Source organism: Coenobita brevimanus, chromosome 54 (genome assembly GCF_032717465.1).
Source record: "Coenobita brevimanus isolate Jiangsu-jjx chromosome 54, ASM3271746v2, whole genome shotgun sequence".
Lineage (NCBI taxonomy): Eukaryota > Metazoa > Arthropoda > Malacostraca > Decapoda > Coenobitidae > Coenobita > Coenobita brevimanus.
This window is the reverse complement of record NC_137007.1, coordinates 18,423,639-18,449,279: the sequence shown is the minus strand read 5'-3', so window position 1 is coordinate 18,449,279 and position 25,641 is coordinate 18,423,639. Positions and strand designations below refer to the sequence as shown.

The window sequence follows — 25,641 nt, the reverse complement described above, 5'->3', positions numbered from 1 at the left end:
TTTGATTATTTATTGTATAAACTAAATTACCCCGATATAAACAAACGTATCTGTATAGCTCCCCCAGTGCCTCATCAGAACCCACCATATTTGACTCCATATCCACACAGTTGACCAACCTTAACCTCAGCTACTGCTGAAATTACTGTACTGGGTGATTATAAAGTCCATAATGTGGGATGGTTATTGCATTCTGCAAGGACTGACGATACTGGTCTACAGTGCGAGCTGTTTGTAGAATCGTTTGATCTCACACAATTGGTAAAACAACCAACCAGAATACCAGATAATCCTGACCATAGCACCTATCTTTTGGACCTATTCCTGACAAATAATCCAGATCAACAAAGGATAGAGGAACTGTCACCACTTCGATCCTCCGACCACAATCTCATCAAAACCTCATTAGTCAGTCCCCCAAACCTCCCAGTTCTGAACCCATCAGGATGGCCAGATGGCAGTTTGATACGGCAGGCTGGGATAGATTTAGAAATTACCTTGCTGACATTCCATTGAAGTCTTTTTTTTTTTTTTCTTAACTTACATCAGTTCTACCCAGTCCCACATTAACGATGCAAAACTGGTAAGTATAGAATTGTTTTTTTATGCGAGGAAGAAGGAACCAAAGGCTGAGCTCGCATTAACAGTTCCTTCCAAGAAAAAAGACAAAAACAATACACAAGTGAGCCAAATTCAAGATCCGTTCACTTCGAGATTCCTGGACACACTGCGTTTGAAGGACAGGAGAACATAGGAAGTAGGAAATACAGACAGAGGGAGACAGTTCCAGAGTTGACCCGTTGCATAAATGAAGGACTGGGAGTAACGGTTAACTCTTACATTAGAGAGTTGGACAGAAAATGTTGCTAGACGGGTGCTACGCACCCGTCATAGAGGTGGAGGGATGCAAGTAGACAGTTCAGAGGAGCAGTGACCATTGAAGTAGTGATAGAAAAGAGATAAAGATGCAACAGTGCAGCGAAGAGACAGGTTGAAGGGAGCCAGTAAGAGGAGGAGAGTTGATGAGACGAAAAGCCTTTGACTCCACCCTATTGAGAAAAGCTGTATGTGGGGAGCCTCCCCACACATGGGAGTTGTACTCTAAACACGGGAGAATATAAACCATGTATAGAGTCAACAACTGTGCAGGGGTAAGGAAGACACGGAGTTGGCTTAGCACACCCAATCTCTTGGAAGCAGATTTTACAAGAGATGCAATATGATCTTTCCAAGATAAGTCCCAAGTGAATGAAACCCCAAGCATGTTCAAGGATGACGCAGGATTGAGCTGGATATTGTAAATCATTAAGGGCATCCATTGTGCCACCTCTACACGCCTACCCCCCTCCCTCTACACGGGCATCTGGTAAAGCTCATGACTGGACTGCCCCACTGCCATTTTGCAGAACTTCTACTTATCAAATTTTTTTTTTTTTTATTTTACTGGACTGCTTCTATTTGGAACTCTTCATCCCAAATTAGTTTCCCCCAAACTTCAACCAACAGCAATTCAGGTCCAACTGTTAACCGAGTTTTTATGAACTGAGGTCACCTATACTCTGGTGTATGGATATGTTTTTCGTTACTATGTTTACAGTCCGTAAACACACACACACACACACACACACACACACACACACACACACACACACACACACACACACACACAAATGGACACGGGTAAATATATAACCCTCATCCAACTTCCTTGGCGGAGGTAAAATTATGGAAAAGGACAGGTCACGTTTCTCATATGGCAGATTATAGAAGGAAAACAAAAGTGTTAATGTGGCAACCAGGGATGGTGTTAAATGATGAGAAGACAGTCACTCACAACGCACAATGATCTGGCATCATAACCTTTAAAGGTTGCATAAAATCTACTCCCATGTCCTTTATATCCCTTCACCTCCATAAGAGCATTCTTGCTAAATCCCATGGACGTGGCTTGGGATGCATCTACTGGTTTAACCCGTCACGTCCCGAGCCTTTCCGCACCTATGACATCCCCCAGTCCCGAGCCTTTTTGGAAAAAATTTTTTTCTTATGAAACTTCCGCTTAGGTCGAGAAACTATGGAAAATCTTGAAGAAAGTTGTCTCTGCAGTCTATAAGTGGTCTATACAGGTGCGGTTTCCCCCCGCAGGTATCGTATTCTGTAATGGGCTGGATATGCGTAAACGTTTTCTATGGTAAGGAGTAATGGGACAAACAACACACAACACCTCTACATTTATTGAATTTGTACTAATAAACAATAACAGTAACAATATAATGGATTTCAGACACATATATAGGAAAAATAAGCATTGTACCATCGCGCGAGCATAGCGAGTTAGGTCCGAGTCGTAACATGCTATCTGCTAATTTTCTGTTATGAGTCTACCGATCATTTTTTCTACTTGTATACTTCTGTTTCAATGACAATTTACTAATTACAACTGTTTGTAAGTGATTTCAGATGTTTTCATTCATTTTGATGACATGCAGCATAAGTTTAGCGCACATCAGCTTAGTAAGCGCACTCGCTATGTCTCGTATTTCAACATACCAATTTGTTTTATCACTTTCTAATTATTTTCCCATTTACATAGAACCTTTCCCCCACCACTGTGAAGGTTTTCAATTATTTTCATTCATTACGAGGGCATTTAGCGATATGCTAGCGCCTATTCACGTAGCAACCACGATCTCAAACACTCGTGTTTCATCATCTACTTTATTTATTCACTCCAATTATATTTTCCCACTTACATTACACACGTTTACACCCCTCCAATGCACTGTACATACTTACTGCCATTATTTATTCAAGTGAGCGTGAGAATATCGCCTGAAAATACCCTCGCAAGGAATGTTACGTCATACATAATACTCACACACTTATATACTAATTCACGCACACACTTATATACTAATTATTCACTTTATCACTTGCTGACTTTTATTTTGACTAATACGTGCCTTATTCATTCGAGTAGGCGTCAGGAAATCTTATCTTTATAGACACGCTATGAATATTTGACTTAGGAAATACATCATCATATACAATAATTTGAACTTATATTATACCAGTAAGAATGTCACATAATAGAAAATATATAATAAGGGGTCGTATTTATTGCACTGAGCGACAGAATATCGCATCAAACAACCCTCTCTATGTAAGTTTCAACTTAGGGCAGATTTATATACTTACACCCAATGTTTGCACTTATGTTCTACCCGTAGGCACTTTATACTAATATTTGGCGATCCACATGACTGATTTTTTCACAGAGCGTCTGTCTGTCGCATTTACATCATAATTTCTGCGTCCTTTCGCAATCACACCATGCTAAAATTGCAGCAACGTGTGGTATTCACTAAAACATGGGTGAATACACAGACCCACGTCACAATGCACGCACTCATAGCGGGTGTCCTTCCTCTGTGTCGTGAGTCGCACCTGGGAATTACTGCACACGTGACACCTGCGCTGGGGCCTAGGTCTGTTGGGCTGGGGCGGGATAGGAGTGGGGAAATGGCGGGCGGATATTCTCTGGGGAGTGTGGGTAATAGGGGCAGTGCGGGGGCGCTGTTGGGGCCTTTCAACCGCATATTTTGCAAAGATTTCTCGTGTGAGCTCCCTCACAAACCCTTCAAAGGTTTCCTGAACTCCTGTGGTCATGGCGTGAAGGTGGTGGCAATTCAGAGCAGTGATATCTAGCAAGTGAAAGAACAGTTTCTTATACCACTTCATCGTGGTCCTGGCACACTCTACCGTCGATATCATGGAGTCTGACTGGTCCACGAGGCGCATGTTTATATTATAGTCCATGACACATTCAGGTTTCCAAACACGACGCCTGCTCTCGCTATGGTAATCAACAGAATCAGTACGGTGCATCAAGGGGCGGTGAACCGTGGACAAGAGGCTTACTTCTCTGTTGTGGTTCCACATTGTTGCAAGGATGTTGTTTGCTTTGAAGAAGACAACCTCACTCCTTGCAAGTTTCCGCCCTACCTTGACCATGTGACGCCGGTTCACCTTTACGGTTCCACATACTCCCGTTTCATGTCTGTGAAGATAACGAGCGAGAAGAGGGCTAGTGTACCAGTTGTCGAGGTAGAGAACGTGACCACGATGAAGGTAGTCTTGTATCATCGTCTTTACCACTGCTCCAGAAAGTCCTATACTTCGATCTTCTATTATGTCTGTCTGTGCACCGGTGTACAAGACTATGTCTTGCACGTATCCAGTCCTACAGTCACACATAACAAAGATCTTGAACCCAAAACGGTGCCTTTTGCTGGGTATATACTGTCTGAATGAAATATTGCCTCTCCACAACACGAGACTCTCGTCTATGACGAGATCTCTATAGGGATAGAATGAGGATCGAAAGGTTTGCCTGAGGTGATCAAAGACCAGCCTAATTCGCCTCATTTTGTCCGTGTTGTTTGTATTTGCAGGGTCATTAGCATCATAAAAATGGAGGCGACTCAGAATTTGTTGAAACCGATTACGGCTCATCACTTGACCAAATATGGGGGTAAACATAACAGGGTCCCTAGTCCAGTAAGCAGGAATTCTATTTTTTCTTATTATACCCATCAAAAGGACAAGGGCAAAAAATAAGAACATTTCAGGAATGGAGACAGGGTAATCATAAATCATTGAATGCCTACTCCTTGTTCCCAATCTTTCACTTTCTAGCCGCTGGCCGCTTGCAAACAGGTTTGTTTGAAGCACGATCTGATCAACGAAGGCCTCACTGAAAAAAAGGTGGAAAAAATCCAACCTGCTTGAATTGCAGTGAATACCTGGTGCAATGCAGCCAGATCGCCCATGCTCAGTGAAGGGGTGAATGAGGGGAGAAAAATCACTCCCATCCTCCCAATCCCACGACACAAATCCCTCGTCCCCATCACCGCCTTCGTCTGGGTGGGGAGGAGATCCTGGTTGGGGAGGTTGGGGAGAAGGAGTACGGAGGGCTTCCCCACTGTCACTCCTCTTCCCTCTGCCTTTACCCTTTCCCTTTCCCTTACCCTTACGGCCTTGAGGAACATTAGGGGCTGTGGGGATGAAATAGTTTGATATTGGGGAGCAGAAGACGTGCTGGGGAGTGGTTCCTCCCCACCTTCCCCCTCCATTACCACACCACGTGCTCTCTCACGCAACCTTGCTCGACCACGTGTTAGGGGATATTGGGGAGCATAAGACGTGCTTTGGAGTGGTTCCTCCCCACCTTCCCCCTCCCTCACAACCCCACGTGATAAGGAACGCACCCGCACTGGCCCACGTGATCCACTCTGCCGCCTCACACTGCGTAGGGAGAGCAATGACTCACCCACCTCACTCTCACTTTCCCTAATCCCAGGAATGTCCATTTCACTCCCCACTCCCTCCACTACACTTCCTACCGCCCCAAACAGAATGCTTGGCCCATACCTGCTTAGACGACGTGGTGTGCGCTCTGGGCCACGATGCGTAATCACCTCCCGCCCATACCACGTGGCAGCACGTCCCACGTCTCCGTCCTCGTCCTCGTCCTCGTCCTCGTCCTCGACCTCGAATTCGGCTTCCAAGGCACGCTGGGGATAGGGATATGACATACCACGTGCCTTCTTTGCCTCCTGCCCCTCTCTAGCAGCACGGTAAGTCACGTACTGCCGTTTCCTTGGTGACGGAACTTCCTCGTCACTGCTGGTGGTTTCTTCCTCGTCTGGCTGCACATAATCTTTGTCCATCTCCTCGTCATCCAGTGGGGAATCACTGTCGCCGGTAAAGGTGTCCAGGGCGACTTGAATTTCGCTCTCTGAGAGACCTCTTTTAGCCATGTCTGAGCAGGACCGTGGCTACCAGGTGAGTGGACGAGTGGCGGGCTAGCACGGGTCGCGCGGGGTCGCCGAGTGTCCCCGCCTGGTGGCAGGTAGGGGAAGGTCAGGCGAGGGTACGTACCGCAAATCAAGCGCGAAATTTGAAAATTGTCGAAATTATGCACATTGCAATTGCACGACGTACTGGTACGTCGCCGGGACTGGCAAATGCAAATCGTGGTGACGTACCCATACGTCGTCGGGACGGGGCGGGTTAATGGCAAACCAAAAGTTAACCCTCTCGTGGTCTCGTCTCGTCTCAATATTCCAACTAAGGCCAGACGATTTAATCAGCTGAGAGTAAATCATGGGAACATAAATGTTATTACTCTCATGTTCGGGACAACTCTAATGTTCTCTCCTAGTAAACGTCAGAGGATTTCATTCAATTCAGTGGGTCAAAGGAGCTTGAGAGTGTTGAAATGAAGTATATGCATATGCACTTGAAAGTGTGGAACGCGTTTGAGCAAGCACATTAGCTAATCCTATTTAATCTAAAAGAAGTATGCCATTCCACTGCCTTTTGTATTTAAACACTTTGAAATTATTAATTTTATTTTCGAGTCTGCATTCCAATAGCATAGGAGCTTTCAACCCCAGTTTGACGTCTCTCTGTCTCTCTCCAGCACTAGTTTACGAGCGCTGAGGTAAAAAAAAAAAAATAATAATAATACCAACAATTCCTGCACAAGCTTTCCAGTGGAGTGCGTAGGTTTCATATACAGTACCTTCAGTAATTTCCGAAATAGCAGTCTTGGTCTTCACTTTGGTGTTTGGGGTCTTTTGCAGAAATATAGTGACGATTTCTGAGAAGTCACTTAAATAACACCTGTTGCTTTTCATAAGTTTCTAGAGATGTGCGGAAGTCCGTTGTAGATTTATGGATCACCGAAATAACAGTTTTGGTGATGTGGGAAATATAAACGTCCACATCCTGCTACTTGACAAACGCTATATATATAGATAGATATATATAGAGATAGATATATATATAGAGATAGATATATATATAGAGATAGATATATATATATATCCCTAGAGCAGTATACCTATTTTCACCCTTACACCACTAGTACACCTGGGTCTCAGAGACGCAAAAAAAAAAAAAAAAAAAAAAATCCTTGTGTTTTATTTTTTGAATCCTTGACCATCTTACAACCTTTTTGGTTCAGTCTACTATACAATAATGAATATAATATTAAAATTAACTTATTTTATGTATTTTAGGCAAATTATTGAACATATCTTTACAAAAAAGTACAGTTTCTGTTTAGATGGACCCCACAAAAAAAGAAATGACAGTGATGCTCGCACTGCTGTCAAAGCTAGTGGCACGAAGGGTCTTCATGGTGTGGAAAGGGTAATGCAAACGGTGCAGAAATATGCATCACACAACAATACCTTACAGCCCCCCCCTAATCCAGTATACCTGGTTCTCATAGACCCAGTGTGTGTTATACACCAAAACAGAGAGAGACCTGGAAAACCATACACCCACCCATAGCATCGGCACCCAAACCTATGAACTATTGAGAAGGACAGGGGCCCGTGGCATCTAGAAGGTACTTAACCAAAAAGTGGCAAAAAGTGGCCGGGTCTCTCAGACTCAGGTGCACTGTTCCAGGGATTATGTATGTATATCTATCTACCTACCTATCTATCTATCTATACATATATATCGGTAGAGAGGTGGCCTGCAGTCCTAACGGACCCAGGTTCGAATCCCGGCTGGGGCAGGGAACAGTTTAAGGATTTGAATTTCATTAAATCAGGCTTTACTGATCTACCAGAAGACCCGCCGACATGTCGTAAAAATACCCCCGCTAATACCAATACACCAGTCCTGTATGAGACAGCCCTAGCATGTATTCAATATGGACGGTGGGTGTTAGCGCCAAAGTGGTGACATGTAGAGGTGTATGGTATGTAGGAGGACTGCTGGGCCTTGATAGCAGGCTGTGAAGCCTATGCCCAGAGTCGGACACATTAAAAATATAAATATATATATATATATATATATATATATATATATATATATATATATATATATATATATATATACACACCCACACCCACACACACGAGGGGCTACCCAAAATATCCGGTAATTTGAATATTGTAGGAAAATAAGTTACCTTACCTCCTAGTTCTCACTGTCACCTTCGAAGTGGTTCCCTTGGGCATGTATACAGTGGTCCCGGCATTTATTCCACGAGTCCATACATCCCTGGAAGGCTTCATGCGTGATGGTCTTGAGCACCTCCTGCGATTCTGTCTGGATCTCCTCAATCGAGTCAAATCGACGCCCTTTCAGTCGTAATTTCAGCTTGGGAAACAGGAAACAGTTGCAGGGAGCAAGGTCAGGCGCATATGGTGGGTGCGGAATGACTACCGTGTTAGTGGAAGCCAGGAACTGCCGGACAACAATTGATGATGTTCTTCCACTGTTCTGGGCGTTTGCGGCGGATGTTCTCCCTCAGACGCTGCAAAACGTCACAGTAAAACTTTCTGCTGACAGATTGACTGGGTGGGACGAATTCCATGTGAACAATCCTTTGGATATCAAAGAAAACGATCAACATCAACTTGACATTGCTGCCCTATTGGTCCGCCATTACAAAACAGCCAAACCACTTACACACAGCGTTACAGTAGTAAGCGTAGCTCAACAACACGTCCACTCACAGACACGATCGGGGCCACACTGATACACAAGGGGTGCTGCTGACTCCTCGTAGCGGCTAAAGGCAAAACTGCAAATGGTCGACTCCCTCTATTTAAATTACTCGAACTTTTGGGTAGCAACTCGTGTGTGTGTGTGTATATATATATATATATATATATATATATATATATATATATATATATATATATATATATATATATATATATATATATATATACATATATATATATATATATATATATATATATATATATATATATATATATATATATATATATATATATATATATATACACACACGAATTCACCAGTCTCCTTTCCGGGGATTTTGAAATAGTTGATGGACGTTTGTATCATCAGACAGTCGAGTTGCTCGGCCATATCAGTACATCACATGAAGGCATCCCTCGCCAACACCGGTGGATAAAATTTCAGGTGAATACAATAACATACCCACCACGTACCTGGCTACCCTCTAAGAACCACTGTAGTGACGGCTGGTGTTCGCCTTGGAAGGGCTGGCGCAGCTGGCACCCGATCTTGATCAACTCTGATGGTTCATAGATCTCACGCGCCCCCACTAACACCGGCGGAACCAGCTGCTCCTCTGCGAGTGGAAAGGGAAAGGAGAGGAGTCAGTTGAACTGTATCATCATCATCATTATAGTCATTATCATCATTATCATCATCGTCACACTGGCTCATTGATCTCATATAAGGGAAGATATTTTACTGCATACAAATCATGTTGCATTAAGTGGTGCGATATATAATCACATTTATATTGTATCTTAATCACTCACTCACTGGCATAATATAATATCCATTCCTTGCTATAATAATCTCCATCACCGTCACATTCATTCCTCGGTATCACGTCATATCCCTTTCGCCACCAGACGCATCGTAGGCAATAGTAGCACTCTTACAGGTGGCAGGGAAGAATGGAAGTCATCCTGTCTTTCTCTCCAACTCCTTCGCAGTCATTCTTTAGCACTGCGTGTTAATAATTGCACTTACATCTTCAACCCCATTACAGTCACTCACCACATAATTATACAGACTCGTATATCTTAGACCCACACCCACAACAACATCTTAGCAGCTCTCCTGGGTGTGGGAGAGGGAGTAATGATTTTCTTCCTACCTGTATCCACACCATCATCACATAAATCATTGGTATCACATTCATATTCTTTGCGGTGGTGTAACTGGAGGCACATTCGGAAAGAAACACAGATACAAGTTCCGTTCACAGGGCGTCCACGAGACCTATGGGTGGGGTCTCTTCGCATCTTCAGTAGAACTGAAAGATGGACATGAGACTATAGACTGATGATTGAGTGTCGTAGTCTGGGGGAATGATTTGAGGTTTTTCATTTCCTTTGCGCGACCCAACACCAAGACTAAGTCGGAAGGAAGACGGGAGATAAATGAAGAAACAGATGGTGAGGAAACTATTTTCGAATAATGAAACAAGTGTTCAGGTATAACATCCGTGGACAGTATTCAGTGAGTCGAGGGCAATTACAGCGTGAGTGACAAGAAAAGCAATCCGCGTACAAACGCTACCTCTATCTATCTATCTATTGCCAGACGCCATAATCCCTTAAGGGGTGGCCATTTGACTTTGAGTTATTAGTTTTATGGGGAGGGGCACTGACCCTCCACCAACCCACTTGTTGACGCACTTGGATTTAAAAAAATAAATGAATAAATAAATAAACAAATCCTGCTCAGATATACTCTAGTAATAGTATCTGGAGCTCCAGGTTCATCTGAAACGTGAATCTGATGTATTGCAGGCTAAATTCACCTTGTCTTTGAATCCACTATTCTTCTCTTGGGGAATAGGGAAGTCGCTGAGGGACGTTTTTATAGCCAAACAGGTGAGACCGCCTAGTTATATCGGTTCTACTGCAAGAAGGCAGCCCTCTTGTGGGCAGACCAGGAATCAAGCCCGAAATCTCTGCTGCATACCAGATATGCTTCCAGTTACAGGACCGCCACACATCCATTCTACAACACGCAGCATTCTTTATAAGTGAAGGATGTGTTCCAAAACCCACAATTTTCCAAAAAACTGGTGATGCAAACTGAGGAAACGCAAATCATAATTACAGGTAGCAATGGAACTTTAGTAGGCAATTTTTCGATAATTTACTAATGGCTTAATAAAGAACGTCCAAAAAAAGGTGACTCGCATCGATATCTCATTGTACACGCTCGCATATAATCAGGACATTTCTAGTATTTTATTCCACCTGACACCAGATACTGTATGAAGCTGAGTGTAAATCATAAGGGCTTGACAATGTATGCTGTCACCATAAATTCTTATGAACAAGAGAGTTCTGTTATTACATCTCAGCCAACAGCAGAGTATTTTATACAGCTAGGAGTGTGTATAAGACCCGGAGAGGTTTAATCTCGTCACTTTTATCATTAGTCCAATACAGAATTTGCGTAACATTTATTATTGGAACTCTGCTGAATGTTCATTTCTGTGAGTACTTATTGGAGATATATATATATAGACTGTTATGAACCGTGATAGACTACATTCCGAAAGCTAACCCGAGAAAAATATAACATATTAGGCAAGTCCATGAAGCTGGATAAAATGAGTGAATGCCTTGATGAACTTCTGCGCCTACATGTAGCATGAGATACACGATCAAGTACTTATTTTTGCTGATCGGACTTATAATCGGTAGACAGCGGACGGTTGACGCTCGTCGGCTCCAAGACTCACTTTCACCAATATATTGTCGTCTGGCATTGGCTGGAATAAAAAAAGAAAAAAAAAAGGAGTTATCCCGACCGTGAGAGTTGATGATAACAATAAATACAATTATCTGGTATTGGCTGGAATAGAGTACAAGAGTTGTCCCGACCATGAGAAAATATAGTATCATCGTTCCGACCTCTCTTTTACATCCTTGGATGGGATGAAAGGAAAATTAAGAAATAATTCCTTGGAACTGTGAAAAATATACATTATTGTTGCCTGATACAAAACACAAAGCTACTATTGGCCGCCTCCAGTACGATGGTCGAATTTCTCTTACAGACTACTGACTAACTCCATATGTACTGCATGGGTTAGTACTGATTTCCATTAGTGCTGTTTGTTAAGTCTGTATTTAACGTGACTTAGCCCTAGCATGGCTGGTCTTCCCGACACCCTAGCATGCCCAATTGGAGTAATTTTGACTCCTACTATTTATTTCGTTTTTTTATGCGATAACACGCCATAACGGTTACTTATAGAAATCTTTTGATTGTATCTTCATGTTTACCATGGAAGAAATGCGTTAGCTTTCAACTTCTGCCACAGTGCTTACCATATTTCCACATTTTCTCAGTGTGTTTACTCTCAGATTTCTTCGTACAGTATGCCACTCCTCAGAGGACTTCAGTGAATTAAAATAATAAACAATGAGATAAGTAATGACACTGTCCTTTATTGATGCTTATCTATCAAGTTTGTTGAGTATAGTTACATTCAAAAATATATCCAGGTAAAGAAACAAAACTTAATAAATGAAAAGCATTCCAAAACCGAATGCTAATCGCTCGCCAGAATATGCTTCTCGCCAAGTCCAAGATTTAGGCCATATCTTAATACCCTGAGGGTTTCATGTTGACAGCTCAGGCCGTTCATAAGATTTAATAGTGCTAAAGACGGGCGATAAAAACTAGTTGACCTTTGGCAGCCATTTTGGTGACCTTGACCGCAAGTGCCCATTTTCAAATGGCCATATCTTGATACCCTGAAGGTTTCATGTTGATAGCTCAAGCTGTTCATGATATATAATGGTGCTAAAGGCGGCCGATAAAAACTAGTTGACATTTGGCAGCCATTTTGGTGACCTTGACCTTGACCTCAAGTACCCATTTTCGAACTCGGCCCAGATTTTGGCCGCATCTTGATATTCTGTAGGTTTCATGGTGATAGCTCAAGCTGTTCATGAGATATAATTGGAGCAGACAGACAACAGAGAGACAGACAGACAGACAGACAGACAGACAGACACACACACACACACACACACACACACACACACACACACACACACACACACACAGAGGCAGGGAGAAACATTATCGCTCCGCCTTCTAAAGACAGGAAATAATTAGTCTTCATATTGTTTGGCGACTGACTACAGCCTACAAACAATTGCAATAGCACTTGCGTTATTACACACATTTCTACTCTACTGTACATTATCATATTTTTTGCAAATGCATCGAACCCTAGCTGTGCAAGTTCCACACAACGACTTTTTGAAGTGCATGCAGGTACAGTACCTACAGCATGATTATTCTTATAGAGAATCTTTGCTTGGCAGAACTTTTTTGGCTCTCCTGCCTTTTGTTCAGCGTCCTCCCCCTGTGCTTGATTTTTACTAAGCTTTTTTTGACTGCATGTAAGATTCAGCTAACTCTTCTGCCAAGTTTTGGAGGAACACTCTTCTGGAAGTTTCCTCTTTATGGTTGCTAGCTCCAAAGTATTCTGGAAAGAATGAACAGGCCACTGCCTTGTGCTTGTTCTCACAGTATACTTTCTGGCCATTTGGTCGTTATAACATTTGACTGCCTGGAATTTTCATTGCATCATCAGCTATGGCAATATCTGGATGGAGAGTGCTAAGAGGAATGATATTTTTCGCAGCCTTGCCCTGGTAAATGGTTAGTGTCATGCCATCTACCTTGTAAACCTTGGTAAATTGTATTTCCACCTTCATGTTTTTTGTTGCACCAGGTATTTCCCTCCTATTTTTATTCATAGTCCCTGTTAGGCTTGTACTCTTCTTTCTCAGTTGCCTGGTTAGCTTGACAGACGTAAAATATTATCTGTAGTCGCATTTCTGCCTTTGTTCAGATATAGTTCCATCAGTTGCATAACAAGGTGATCAGCGACACATTCATCGGGCATCTTCCTTCCTGACATAAGGAAAGTCATTTTATAAGGTACTTGCTCTCCTTATCAACAGCCATCCAGTATTTATGTCCGTACTTGTCAGGTCTTGATGCAATAAATTGCGTGAAAGGGCACCTAGCCTTACTGGGGAAAAGATGTTCATCAACAGTGATGAGAGATCCGGGTTTGCTGCAAGGATACAGTTACCTATGGACCTATTCCAAACTGTCAAGAACAGAGCAAATTTGTCTGCCTGTAGTCTCAGTGACTGCTCAGATTTCTCATAAAATCTGAGGAATCAAAGTATTTTGTAGAATCGATTCCTTGACATAGCTCTCTTACATAATGTCATATTTGTACCATAATTGTCAGGTTAGATCACAACGACATCACACGGTACACTGCCTGAGGCTCTATGAGAAGAGAATGAGGAGTCTGAGGTAATAAGGGTGGAATGAGCGGCAGCACTCAGTAGTGACCCTAAAGCATACAAGCAAGTGAATTAATTAAAAATAAAAAAGCTGTTTTGAACATGAAAAGCAACTATCCACAATGCTACCAATATAAGGAGTCAAAATGACTAATGCAGTCACCCATAGTAAATTCGGAAAAATCATCTTTAGAAAATGAGTGGGCCAACCGACCTCCATGTGATTATGTAAAACGATTAAAATGATTAACCCTTCGATTCCCGTCAGTGTGTATACACATTGCAATGTTTCGTCACGCTCAGTCCCGACAACTTGTTTACATGTTCTGCAATTGCGAGGTTTTCAAGTTTCGCCGGTGATTTTTGGTAGGTATGTGGGAGACCTTCCTCTACCCGCCGCCAGGTGGCGACACTGCCTGGACCTGCGTGACATCCCCCCACACACCATTTTCTTGGCAGCTCACCTGTTAGCAGTGACCTGGCCAGTAAAGACATGTCACACCAAGGTCTCACCTCTGATGACGAAATTCGTGGCGAAAGTGAGTCCCGATGTGGAGGACAAATATTACGTGGTGTTAGAGGAAGAAATGAGCAGAAATGATGAGGAGGTAACGTTGCCAAGGAAGGTGCATTATGCTGATGTGTTTGGTGAGTGAAACAACGCTTATATCGCCTTTACTCGTATTATTGTGTGAAAACCAATATACTCTTGTTCTCCCTATGTGTCAAGTGGGGTTGGTGGAGGATTAGTGCCCCTCCCTGTAAAACAGTTAACTCTAAGCCCTTAGCCACCCCGTTTGGGATATGTAGCGTCTGGCAATGAATGAATGAAAACTACATATAAATTCGTACCAAATTAATAAACATCTACTTATTCTGGATGGTTTGGAATAGTTACCCCTCCCATAGAAAACGTCTTCCCTGGAGCGGGGCTCCAGAGAAGATGGTACCAGGTGAGGGGAGGGTCGCCTGTACAGGGCACTTCTAAGCTCAGGTGAGCACTTTCTCTCTGAATTTTCGATGTTTCTCATAAAAAAGTGGAGGTTTTAGCCCCCCCAAATTTTTTTTTTCGAAAACTTTCCGGGATTGGGGGGGAGGGGGCACTGGTGAAAAAATTGCTGGGACGAGGCATGTTAAAAGTTACGAAAGGAAATTCCTCAAAGCGAAAGAACAAAGAGAAACAGATCATGTGAACACTCCAAAGGAGTCAAAATTACTCCATTGGGCATCCTTGTGTTAGAGGCATTGGTAAAAACACACACACACACACACACACACACACACACACACACACGAACACACACAGGTAAGGTAGGTCAATAACTAGACTAAAGCTAGTGGCAATACTCTGTTGATGGCATACACATCTTTGACGCATTACAAGAGTTCTTGGAATTTAAACAGTAACGATAATTTCTTGTCCTTTTCTTAACTGTTCCCACCACAATACCTATGGACATGGTTTTCTTCACTCCCGTCAGTTTGTACCTAGAACTGCGAAAGTTGGCGTGCTTTTCTTGAAAATTATTCTTCCCACTTCTTGTACTTCACTGATGAAAAGTCGTTTTTCTTTTCTTTTCTTTCATTTCTTTTATAGGATTCTCATTCACAGATACTTCTGTTGTTGCAATCAGTTTCCGGTCGTGATTATAGCGCATTCAATTTAACCTGGCAAAACAATATTTAACCTATTTCAGCTCTGTTGATGGTCAAGTGATGTGAAATCAAAGAGTTGATTTGACTATTTCCCAAGGAGACTCGCTTTTACCTAACAAGTAAAGCTCATCATGTGTCACGCCAGCAAGGCATGATATTCAAGTTGAGAGTTTTGCTCCATTCTATCAGATGAAAACAAACTGACTATAGTATTTCTGCAGGAATGATAAAAAAGGAATGCAAAATGTAACCATGTCTCGCATATTATCTATTAAACAAAACCCAGACAAGGACAAGGAACTGATCGAAATCCTGGAGGTGAATCCGGGACCAAGACTTTTGACTAGGTTTTTCAGCTAGTATTTCATCATGACAAATGTACGACAAGGTAAGTTCAAGATTATCAACCTCTAAAATCCGTTCATCATTGATCGATGTGTTTTAGACAAGGTATTTAAACATGGTACGTACAGTGCGATCCACATCAATTTAGTAGAAGCCGCAAAAAACTGAGGAGAGGTTGCCACGCCTCTTCAATGACCTAAATGGAAGCCAGCAAATGGGACCAACAATATCTGGTGATGTCTGGCATGCCTGTCCCCCCCCCCCCTGGCCATCTCTCCACCTCCCTCTGCCCAATTGGATCCTCCTCTCACTGTTTCCTCCCACCCAAATCTTCCCCATACCCCCTATATACCACTGTGTGGGTGTGTTGCAGGCATATTCCCACCCTATTGAGGGCCCCCCCACACCCCTTCTCCTCCCAGGGCCCCGCAACACCCACTCCATCTCCATTGGAATGTATATGATATCTGTTATTAGTTATTTGTGTCAGGTTATCAGCCAAAGAATATTAGTTTCTTTGATAATTTACCCATTTTCCATTATTTTGGATGGGACACTTTTGTCATTGTAAGGTACACCCGCGAACCAAAGTTTCGGTACCCCCCTCGATGGAAGGAAGTGGAAGTCAGGGTTAGAGAAAGGGCAGGTGAACGGACAACCGTGAGTGGTAATTTGGAACTGAGCTACGAGGCGAATTGTGAGAAACCTAATGACACTGAATTCGAAACATTTCCATGCTATTCACCTGCAAAACATTATGCGTTCGTAACATACGTACTGTAACATATAACATAGACTACTGTGTTATCATGGTGTCCTGTGATACTGACCCATCTGTTTCGGATCCTCATCACACAAATAAAGCACCGAGCCAGTTGTTTATAAGTTGCAACTTGTCATTATAACTGCAGTCATAATTTCTGTGAATGGTATCCCTGGATTGTCTATAGCTATAATTTAGAATGATTGTGAATTTAATGTTGATTTTCACAGTAGTTGTGCGGATGGTTATATATGTGGCAATTATTTTATGTGGACGACTAAACCACATTGTGATGGACAGCGGAGAGCATTCGCCAATAATTTACTATAACCAGATGAAATTAGATGCAAACAACACAAAATATTATGAGACAACGAAGACACAGCTGTGGTATCCTGCTCCACCTTGTTATCAAGGCCTTAACTGGGGCTTCACCTCATACGTGCATTATTTTCCTTCAGTCTCTGCCTCTTTTATTACTCTTACTTCCCGGTATCCTCTTACTGCGAGTCGTCATATTCCTTGGAGGGTTTCTTGTCGTCCGGTCCTATAACCCGTACTGTATTACATTATTCCTCGCATCATCACTCCCAGACAAACAACGTTAGCACAAGACTGCTGAATCTGTTAATACCATTATTGCCACTGCCACTACTATTCCCCCTTTCCCCATTGTGTCTACTGCAATTCCCCTCACAGTACTACTACTGCTGCTGCTATTACTACTCCACTATAAATCTGTATAATAATAAATATGATTGTCCTTATGTCTGTGTATCTGTTAATCATATTGTCCCTGTCCCACCGTCGACAACTCGTCACTTACCCCGCACCGCTACCCCAGTTGCACCCCACCCCCCTCTCTCCCACCCGCCATGAGCTCTATTCCTCCCCCACTCCGAACCATTTTACCCCTCACCTCCTTCTTGGGCCACCAGGCCTGTTGTTCACCTTTTACCGGTGAATATACGTGGCATGCATTAATAAGAATAATTATAAAATTGACAGCAACAACATACATCTGCAGTATTCCGAACATTACATAATTATAAAAGTCGCAGACCCAAACGTGCCTATATTACGGAGCTCTGATATATTAACCACAGAACCGACCAAAGACCGTTCCTATCATTGCCACTGGAGCTTACATGTAGCACTTCACCATAGTAATACAACCCACTGAAGTCCTTTGTGGGATCACTACACATGTTTGGGAAAAATAACAGCGCACAACATGCCTACAACCCATTAAAATACACCTGTGACGTTTCACTGACATCCAATAAATTGCCTAGAAGTTAGCGGACAAACAAACACACGGCTGGACATAGACTGAGGCCGAATGTCTCGAATCGGTATATGACAACCTGACAAAACTATTACGATCCTGCTTTGTAGGTGTCATCATAGTTATAATAATAATAATAATAATAATAATAATAATAATAATCGTAGTAGTAGTGGTAGCAGTAGTAGTGGTAGCAGTAGTAGTAATAGTAGTAATGGTAGTAGTAGTAGTAGTAATCACATGTTAATAGAGGAGGACAAACACCATAATCTCCTTGATAAAACAAGTGAAAACAGCTGTGACATATAAAACCAACCAGTGCCATAATATGCTGTAATGGTAGGGTTATAGTAATACTAAATTAATGTTTGACCGCAACCCAACCTTCTGTCATGGCAAACAGATTCTGCATTGCGTCGACACATGCTATTCCAGTGTGTGTCCTTCTCGGTATCGTGCCTAATAACATGTGATTAATTATTATTATTATTATTATTATTATTACTGTGATGACACCTGCAATGCAGGATCACGAGTTTTGTCAGGTCGTTACATACCGGTACCGATGTGAGACATTCTGCTTCTGTCTGTCTGTGTCCAGTCGTTTGTTTGTTTGTCCACTAACTTCTCCTAGGCTATTTGATGGATGTCAGTGAAACATCATATGCTTATTTTAGTGGTTTGTAGGCATGTTGTGCATTGTTATTTTTCCCGAACACGTGTAGCGATCTCACAGAGGACTACAGTGGGTTGTATTACCATGGTGAAGCGCTATAGGGAAGGTGCAGTGATAATGATAAGAACGGTCTGCGGTTAATATATCAGTGCTCCGTAATATAAGCACGTTTGGGTCTGCAGTTATTAAGTGTAATGTTAGGAACACTACAGTACACATCTACGATGTTGTTGTTATTATTATATTATTATCGCCTACCTTTAGAAGGCGGAGCGATCATGTTTTTAACTGCATCTGTGTGTGTGTGTGTGTGTGTGTGTGTGTGTGTGTGTGTGTGTGTGTGTGTGTGTGTGTGTGTGTGTGTTCCTATTATATCTCATGAACGGCTTGAGCTATCAACATGAAGCCTTCAGCGAATCAAGATATGGCCAAAATCTTGGAGGAGTTCGAAAATGGCAACTCGGGGTCAGAGTCAAGGTCACCAAACTAACAGCTAAAGGTCAACTAGTTTTTATTGCCTGCCTTTAGCACCATTTAATCTCATGAATGGCTTGAGCTATCAACATAAAATCTTCATGGTATCAAAATATGGCCTAAAGTTTGGACTTGGCAAACAGAATATTTTAGAGGACGATTACCGCTTAGCTCTCAAGTGCCTTCTTTTTTATTATTAATGCATGCCACGTATAATCACCGGTAAAGGGTGAACAACAGGCCTTCTGGCCCAAGGATGAGGTGAAGGGTAATGTGGTGTCGGAGTGGGGGAGGAGTAGAATCCATGGTGGGTGGGAACTGGAGTAGCGGTGCCGGGTCAGTGACGAGTTGTCGACGGTGGGATAGGGACAATAATTATGATTAATAGATACACAGACATAAGGACAATCATATTTATTATTATACAGATTTTTAGTGAAGTAGTAATAGGAGCAGCAGTAGTAGTACTGTGAGGGAAATTAGACACAATAGGAAAAGGGGGATTACAGTAGTAGTGGCAGTGGCAATAATGGTATTAACAGATTCAGCAGTCTTGTGCCAACGTTGTTTGTCTGGGAGTGATGATGCGAGGAATAATGTAATACAGTACGGGTTATAGGACCGGACGACAAGAAACCCTCCAAGGAATATGACGACTCGCAGTAAGAGGATACCGGGAAGTAAGAGTAATAAAAGAGGCAGAGACTGAAGGAAAATAATGCACGTATGAGGTGAAGCCCCAGTTAAGGCCTTGATAACAAGGTGGAGCAGAATACCACAGCTGTGTCTTCGTTGTCTCATAATATTTTGTGTTGTTTGCATCTAATTTCATCTGGTTATAGTAAATTATTGGCGAATGCTCTCCGCTGTCCATCACAATGTGGTTTAGTCGTCCACATAAAATAATTGCCACATATATAACCATCCGCACAACTACTGTGAAAATCAACATTAAATTCACAATCATTCTAAATTATAGCTATAGACAATCCAGGGATACCATTCACAGAAATTATGACTGCAGTTATAATGACAAGTTGCAACTTGTATACAACTGGCTCGGTGCTTTATTTATGTGATGAGGATCCGAAACAGATGGATCAGTATCACAGGACACCATGATAACACAGTAGTCTATGTTATATGTTACAGTATGTATGTTACGAACGCATAATGTTTTGCAGGTGAATAGCATGGAAATGTTTCGAATTCAGTGTCATTAGGTTTCTCACTATTCGCCTCGTAGCTCAGTTCCAAATTACCACTCACGGTTGTCCGTTCACCTGCCCTTTCTCTAACCCTGACTTCCACTTCCTTCCATCGAGGGGGGTACCGAAACTTTGGTTCGCGGGTGTACCTGCAACTTACGATCATTATTTGAATTATTATTTCTGCCGTTCGACCATTTATTTTACACTCACCAATACATATTCTTTTTAGCATTTTATATAACACATACATGTATTTTATCGTATTATTTGTGTGTAGAACCTAATATTTTTACATGACAAGCAATCTATATTTTGTTCAGTTACTTCATATATTTATATTATCATAATGTTTGTTTCTTCATTTATATATTTCAGTATATGTATAACTACTGTATTTGTCTCATTGAATGATCTTCATATGCAGTGAATCGATATATTTTTATCTTGCATACAAAGGTATTTTTTTTCCTTTTTTATGCAGTCATAGCCTACAGCGTGTTTCATGCCTGGGCACATGTTTCGTATTGATTTGGGTGATTTTTGTAAGGTTATGTGGCAAATAATAGGAATATGCCAAAATTTTCCTATTTTCGTTCAGACACGATGGGTAACGGTCAATTGTGCAGTAACCATTAGGCCTATGGGATAGAGACTGGCATTTTCAGGTGTTTAAATTCAAGCTCTTCAAGTTGGTAAGAGAAAATTTTACCTTGGTGAATGCTGAGAAATCGATGCCTTTTTGCGGCTGGGGTGACAGTCGGGCCTGAAGATTTGTGGACTTTAGGGGTTAACACTATTCCGTGCCGATGACGCACCGATGCATCATTTGTTGTCCAACCATTTCCAGGCAGTCGATGCACCGATGCGTCATATCTTGTCCAACCATTTCCGGGCTGATGACGCACTGGTGCATCATTTGTTGGAGAGATTTTTCATGGTTCATATACATGGTACAACAATCTGGTGAGCAATAGCAACAAATCTTCATTTCACTGGATATTCATCCCCAGCCTGGGAACGGGGTAGAAAAGTTCTGCAAGGCTGGCCTGGAATAGTGTTAATCTTGCTATCCACAAATGACGTGTACTAATCATCATCATCATCATCACCATCAACATACTCATCAGCTTGATTTACTGTAGTCCACTGCAAGACAAATGCCTCTCTCATCTTTTTGTGTTCAGACCAACTGACTGTTAGCCTGTTCCATACAATCCCACGAAATCTCTGAAACCTTATCTCATCATCATGTTCTCTGTCTGCCACTTCCTCTCACTCTAAACTAATATTCAATGTTTCTGAATGTCTTTCCATTGTCCTGTCTACGAAGGACATGACCTGCCCACATTCATTTATGCTCTTGTCGGTAATGATTATATTCTCTGCTTTCATCCATTCCATATCCAGGAGGCTCTATTTTTGCTACTGATAATACTTGCCATTAAATCACCAACCGTTACGTACAACATTAGGTAGTTATTTTATTTTATTTTTTTTTGGCCTACCGACCATTGGGGCCGAAGCCCCTAGTCATTAAGGTCATATATATATGTATATACATATACACATATATATATATATATATATATATATATATATATATATATGTGTATATACACACACACACACACATCCAAGCATATAAACATACACACTTTCAAGCACACCCACCCACACACACACACACACACACACACACACACACACACACACACACACACACACACATAATATATATATATATATATATATATATATATATATATATATATATATATATATCCAAGCATATGAACATACACACTTTCAAGCACACACACACACACACACACACACACACACACACATATATATATATATATATATATATATATATATATATATATATATAATTATTTTTTTGGATTTTTATTTATGATTATTTTATCTTTTTATTTTTTGACCTTATAAATAAAAATGCCTAATCTAAAGAACCTGAAACTAATCACCTAGCTGACAAATCGCTAACCTATACTAAATCCTAGAAACAAATAACTAAACCTACACTAATGGTAAAAATACCTTGACCAAGAGAGCACCATCGACTGCAGATATGTAATGCCTCTCTACATTACATACCTGCACTCATCACCCGGTGACTGTCAGTCGAGGTACAACCTATTATAGGGGACATCAGTATATGAAAAGGAACTAGACAAATCAGGAACATTTCATATATGTCAGCTGTCGGCCCTAATTAGAAGAACTTGAACACGATGGTATAATGTATTTACATAATATGAACAAAAAAGTGAAGTACCTTGACTAACAGACCACCATCGACTGCAAGTGTCCAAAACCTTTCTATATTGCACACTTGCACTCATTAGCTGGTGACTGTTAGGCGAGGAACGGGGTTTAATGTAGGGGACATCAATATTAGAAATATATCAGTGGGAGGAGGACCTATTTCACATACATCAACTATCAACCATAATTAATAGTACAATATATACATATTTACAGTTGATAAAAACAATAACCATACAGTAAAAAGTCACATCACTCTGATCAGTCCGGTCTCTCTCAAGAAAGCCATCAATTTGTCAGTCATCACAATGTCCCCATCACCCAGGATGGTGGAAAGGGTGAAGGGGACGTCTGCTGCGCCACAGTAATTTATAAGTGAAGCAGGTTCACAAAAAAATCGCCGACAGCGCAGGATGATATGACTTATAGATAACACCGCATCACAGATGTCACAGTGCGGTGGGAATCGTCTTTCCATATAAGGTTTCCTGTGTGTAAGTATGGCGGCATTAAGCCGTAGACAAGCCAACACATTTTCTTCAAGGCAACTGTTACAGTTGGCAGTGTCCCAGTCGCCCAGGTACGGTTTACACGTTGGATTATTTAGTCTGGTCCACTGACCTTGCCACAGAAGATTTATTGATATCTTTCCCAGATAGAGACTCGACCGTAGATCACGAGGAATGTCCCTAGTCTCCTCGAGCTCTACAGCTGACTTTGCAAGTAAGTCAGCCTGCTCATTGCCGTAGATATGACAATGACCAGTCACCCAAATCAACGTGAATGACTTGTTGCATGAATGCAACTTATTAACGATGCAGCCCTGGATCTCGTGAGAGTCGTAGTGCAAGATGCAATTGCCTGATGGGCTGATTTTGAATCCGACAATATGACAAATGAGTCATGCCTTGAACTGAGAGTACAGTCTATGGCTTTGTCAATACCAAATGGTTCGGAGGTAAACACAGATGTATGAGTCGGCAACCGATACCTGAGGGCACAGTCAGTCGACCACACACTAGCACCCACACATTCACTCGACTTGGAGCCGTCGGTGTACAATTGGTGGTACCCCAAGTGACAAATGATGATATTACGAAATAAGTGGTGGACCTCCACCTCCGGCACCTTGATCTTCGGTGTTGGGAGCCATGATACATCAACAGTAAAGCCGGGTGGCTCCCAAGGTGCTATATTTTTAAACACTAACTTGTCAGTCACTGAGGTCCACACCAAACTCCTGAGTCAGTAAGTGGAGGCGAACAGCAAGTGGCCGACGCACCCCCCGCATAAGATGGTGGTATTGACGCAGGGGGGTACAGGCCGCATTGTCGATATTACTTTTCCTTGATGTTCTTAACCCATACAATAATGCCAGGTGGTCACGGCGAATATGGAGGGGTGGCACATTAGCCTCCACTTCCATAAGAGCTACACGGGTACACTGGATGGCTCAAAGACACATTCGCAAACATTTATTCTGCAACACATCAAATCCTTTCAGCACTGCATTGGATACCGAGCCATATATCTGTGCGCCATAGTCTAGCTTCGATCGAATTAGGGACTTCTATCTATCTATCTATTGTCAGACGCCTTAATCCCGTACGGGGTGGCCACAGACAAATCGCCTCCACGTCACCCTGTCCTCCGCCATTTCGCTGCCCTGCTCTCAACTAACAACCCCCTCTCTCTCATATACCTCTCCACTCCATCCCTTCATCTCATCCTCGGCCTCCCCCTTCCTCTCCTTCACTCCACCTCACTCGCATACACTATCCTTGTCAGTCTCTCACCCTCCATCCTCTCCACATGGCCAAAGCACCTCAGTGTGTTCCACCTAACGCTTCCTATCACATCCACATCCACACCACAACGCTCCTTTATATCCCCATTTGTCAGCCTGCCTCTCCATGACTCCACAAGCTCCTCTTAAATAACTCATTTCCACTGCTCACACTCTTGACTTGTGTCCTTCCAACAATGTCCAAGCTTCACTTTCATATGTTAGAGTTGGTATCACAATGCTGTCATTTAGTAACTTTTTCACTTCCACGCTCAATTCCCTGTTTCTTATCACTGCTTTCAAGGAACCAGCAACCTTTCTTCCTTGTCATACCCTTTCAAGCACTTCACCCTCCAAACTTCCATCCTTACTCTTCACACACCCAAGTACTTAATCACTGTACATTCACTGACTTCCCCTCTCTCAAAGACCATCACTTTACTCTTCCCTACATTCACCTTTAGATTCCATTTCTTACACACTCTCCCAAACTCATCCACCAAGCCTTGCAGCTCCCCTTCGTTTTCACTTAACAACACACTATCATCTGCAAACAACAGTACAGGAAGTGTCCAAACACTACCCTCTCTCACAAGGGCCACTCCAACATCCACTAGCCTACCTTGTATCTCTTTTATTACCCCATCCATGAACAGATTGAACAACCATGGAGACATGACACATCCCCGTTTCATCCCAATATTCAAAGAGAAAAATTCATTCAGTTCACCATCCACACGCACTGCAGTCTTGGCACCATCATACATACTCTTCACAGCATTCAAGAACTTCCCATCCACTCCATATATTCTTAATACTTTCCACAATCCTTGTCTATCCACCCTGTCACATGCTTTCTCCAAATCTATGAAGGCCGCATACAACTTCTTTCCCTTCTCTAGAAACTTTTCCATTATAGACCTAAGAATGAATATATGATCTACACAACCTCTTCCCTTCCTAAAGCCTCCCTGTTCTTCTCCAACTAATTCCTCTGTTCTTTGTCTAACTCTGTCAATAAGTATCCTACCATACACTTTTCCTATTACACTAAGAAGACAAATGCCCCTATGAATACCACACACTTCTTTTTCCCCTTTTCTTTTGTACAGGGGAATAATTATATCTGACTTCCAATCCTCCGGGACTCTACCTTCCTACCAGGCCAATCTCCACATCTTCCACATCCATTCTACTACTATCTTTCCCCCATGCTTCAGCATTTCACCACACACTTCATCAATTCCTG

At 42.1% G+C, this 25,641-nt stretch overlaps 1 protein-coding gene across 1 annotated transcript in view; it reads right to left on the bottom strand.

Annotated features, from left to right (window-relative positions):
- The window catches only part of LOC145401046 (uncharacterized), a 174,294-nt gene that overhangs the window by 105,152 nt on the left and 43,501 nt on the right, over positions 1-25,641 (bottom strand). The window contains exon 3 of the mRNA XM_080273422.1: positions 9,012-9,154. Coding sequence (XP_080129548.1) covers positions 9,012-9,154 — 143 coding nt within the window. The remainder of the gene's footprint in view (positions 1-9,011; positions 9,155-25,641) is intronic.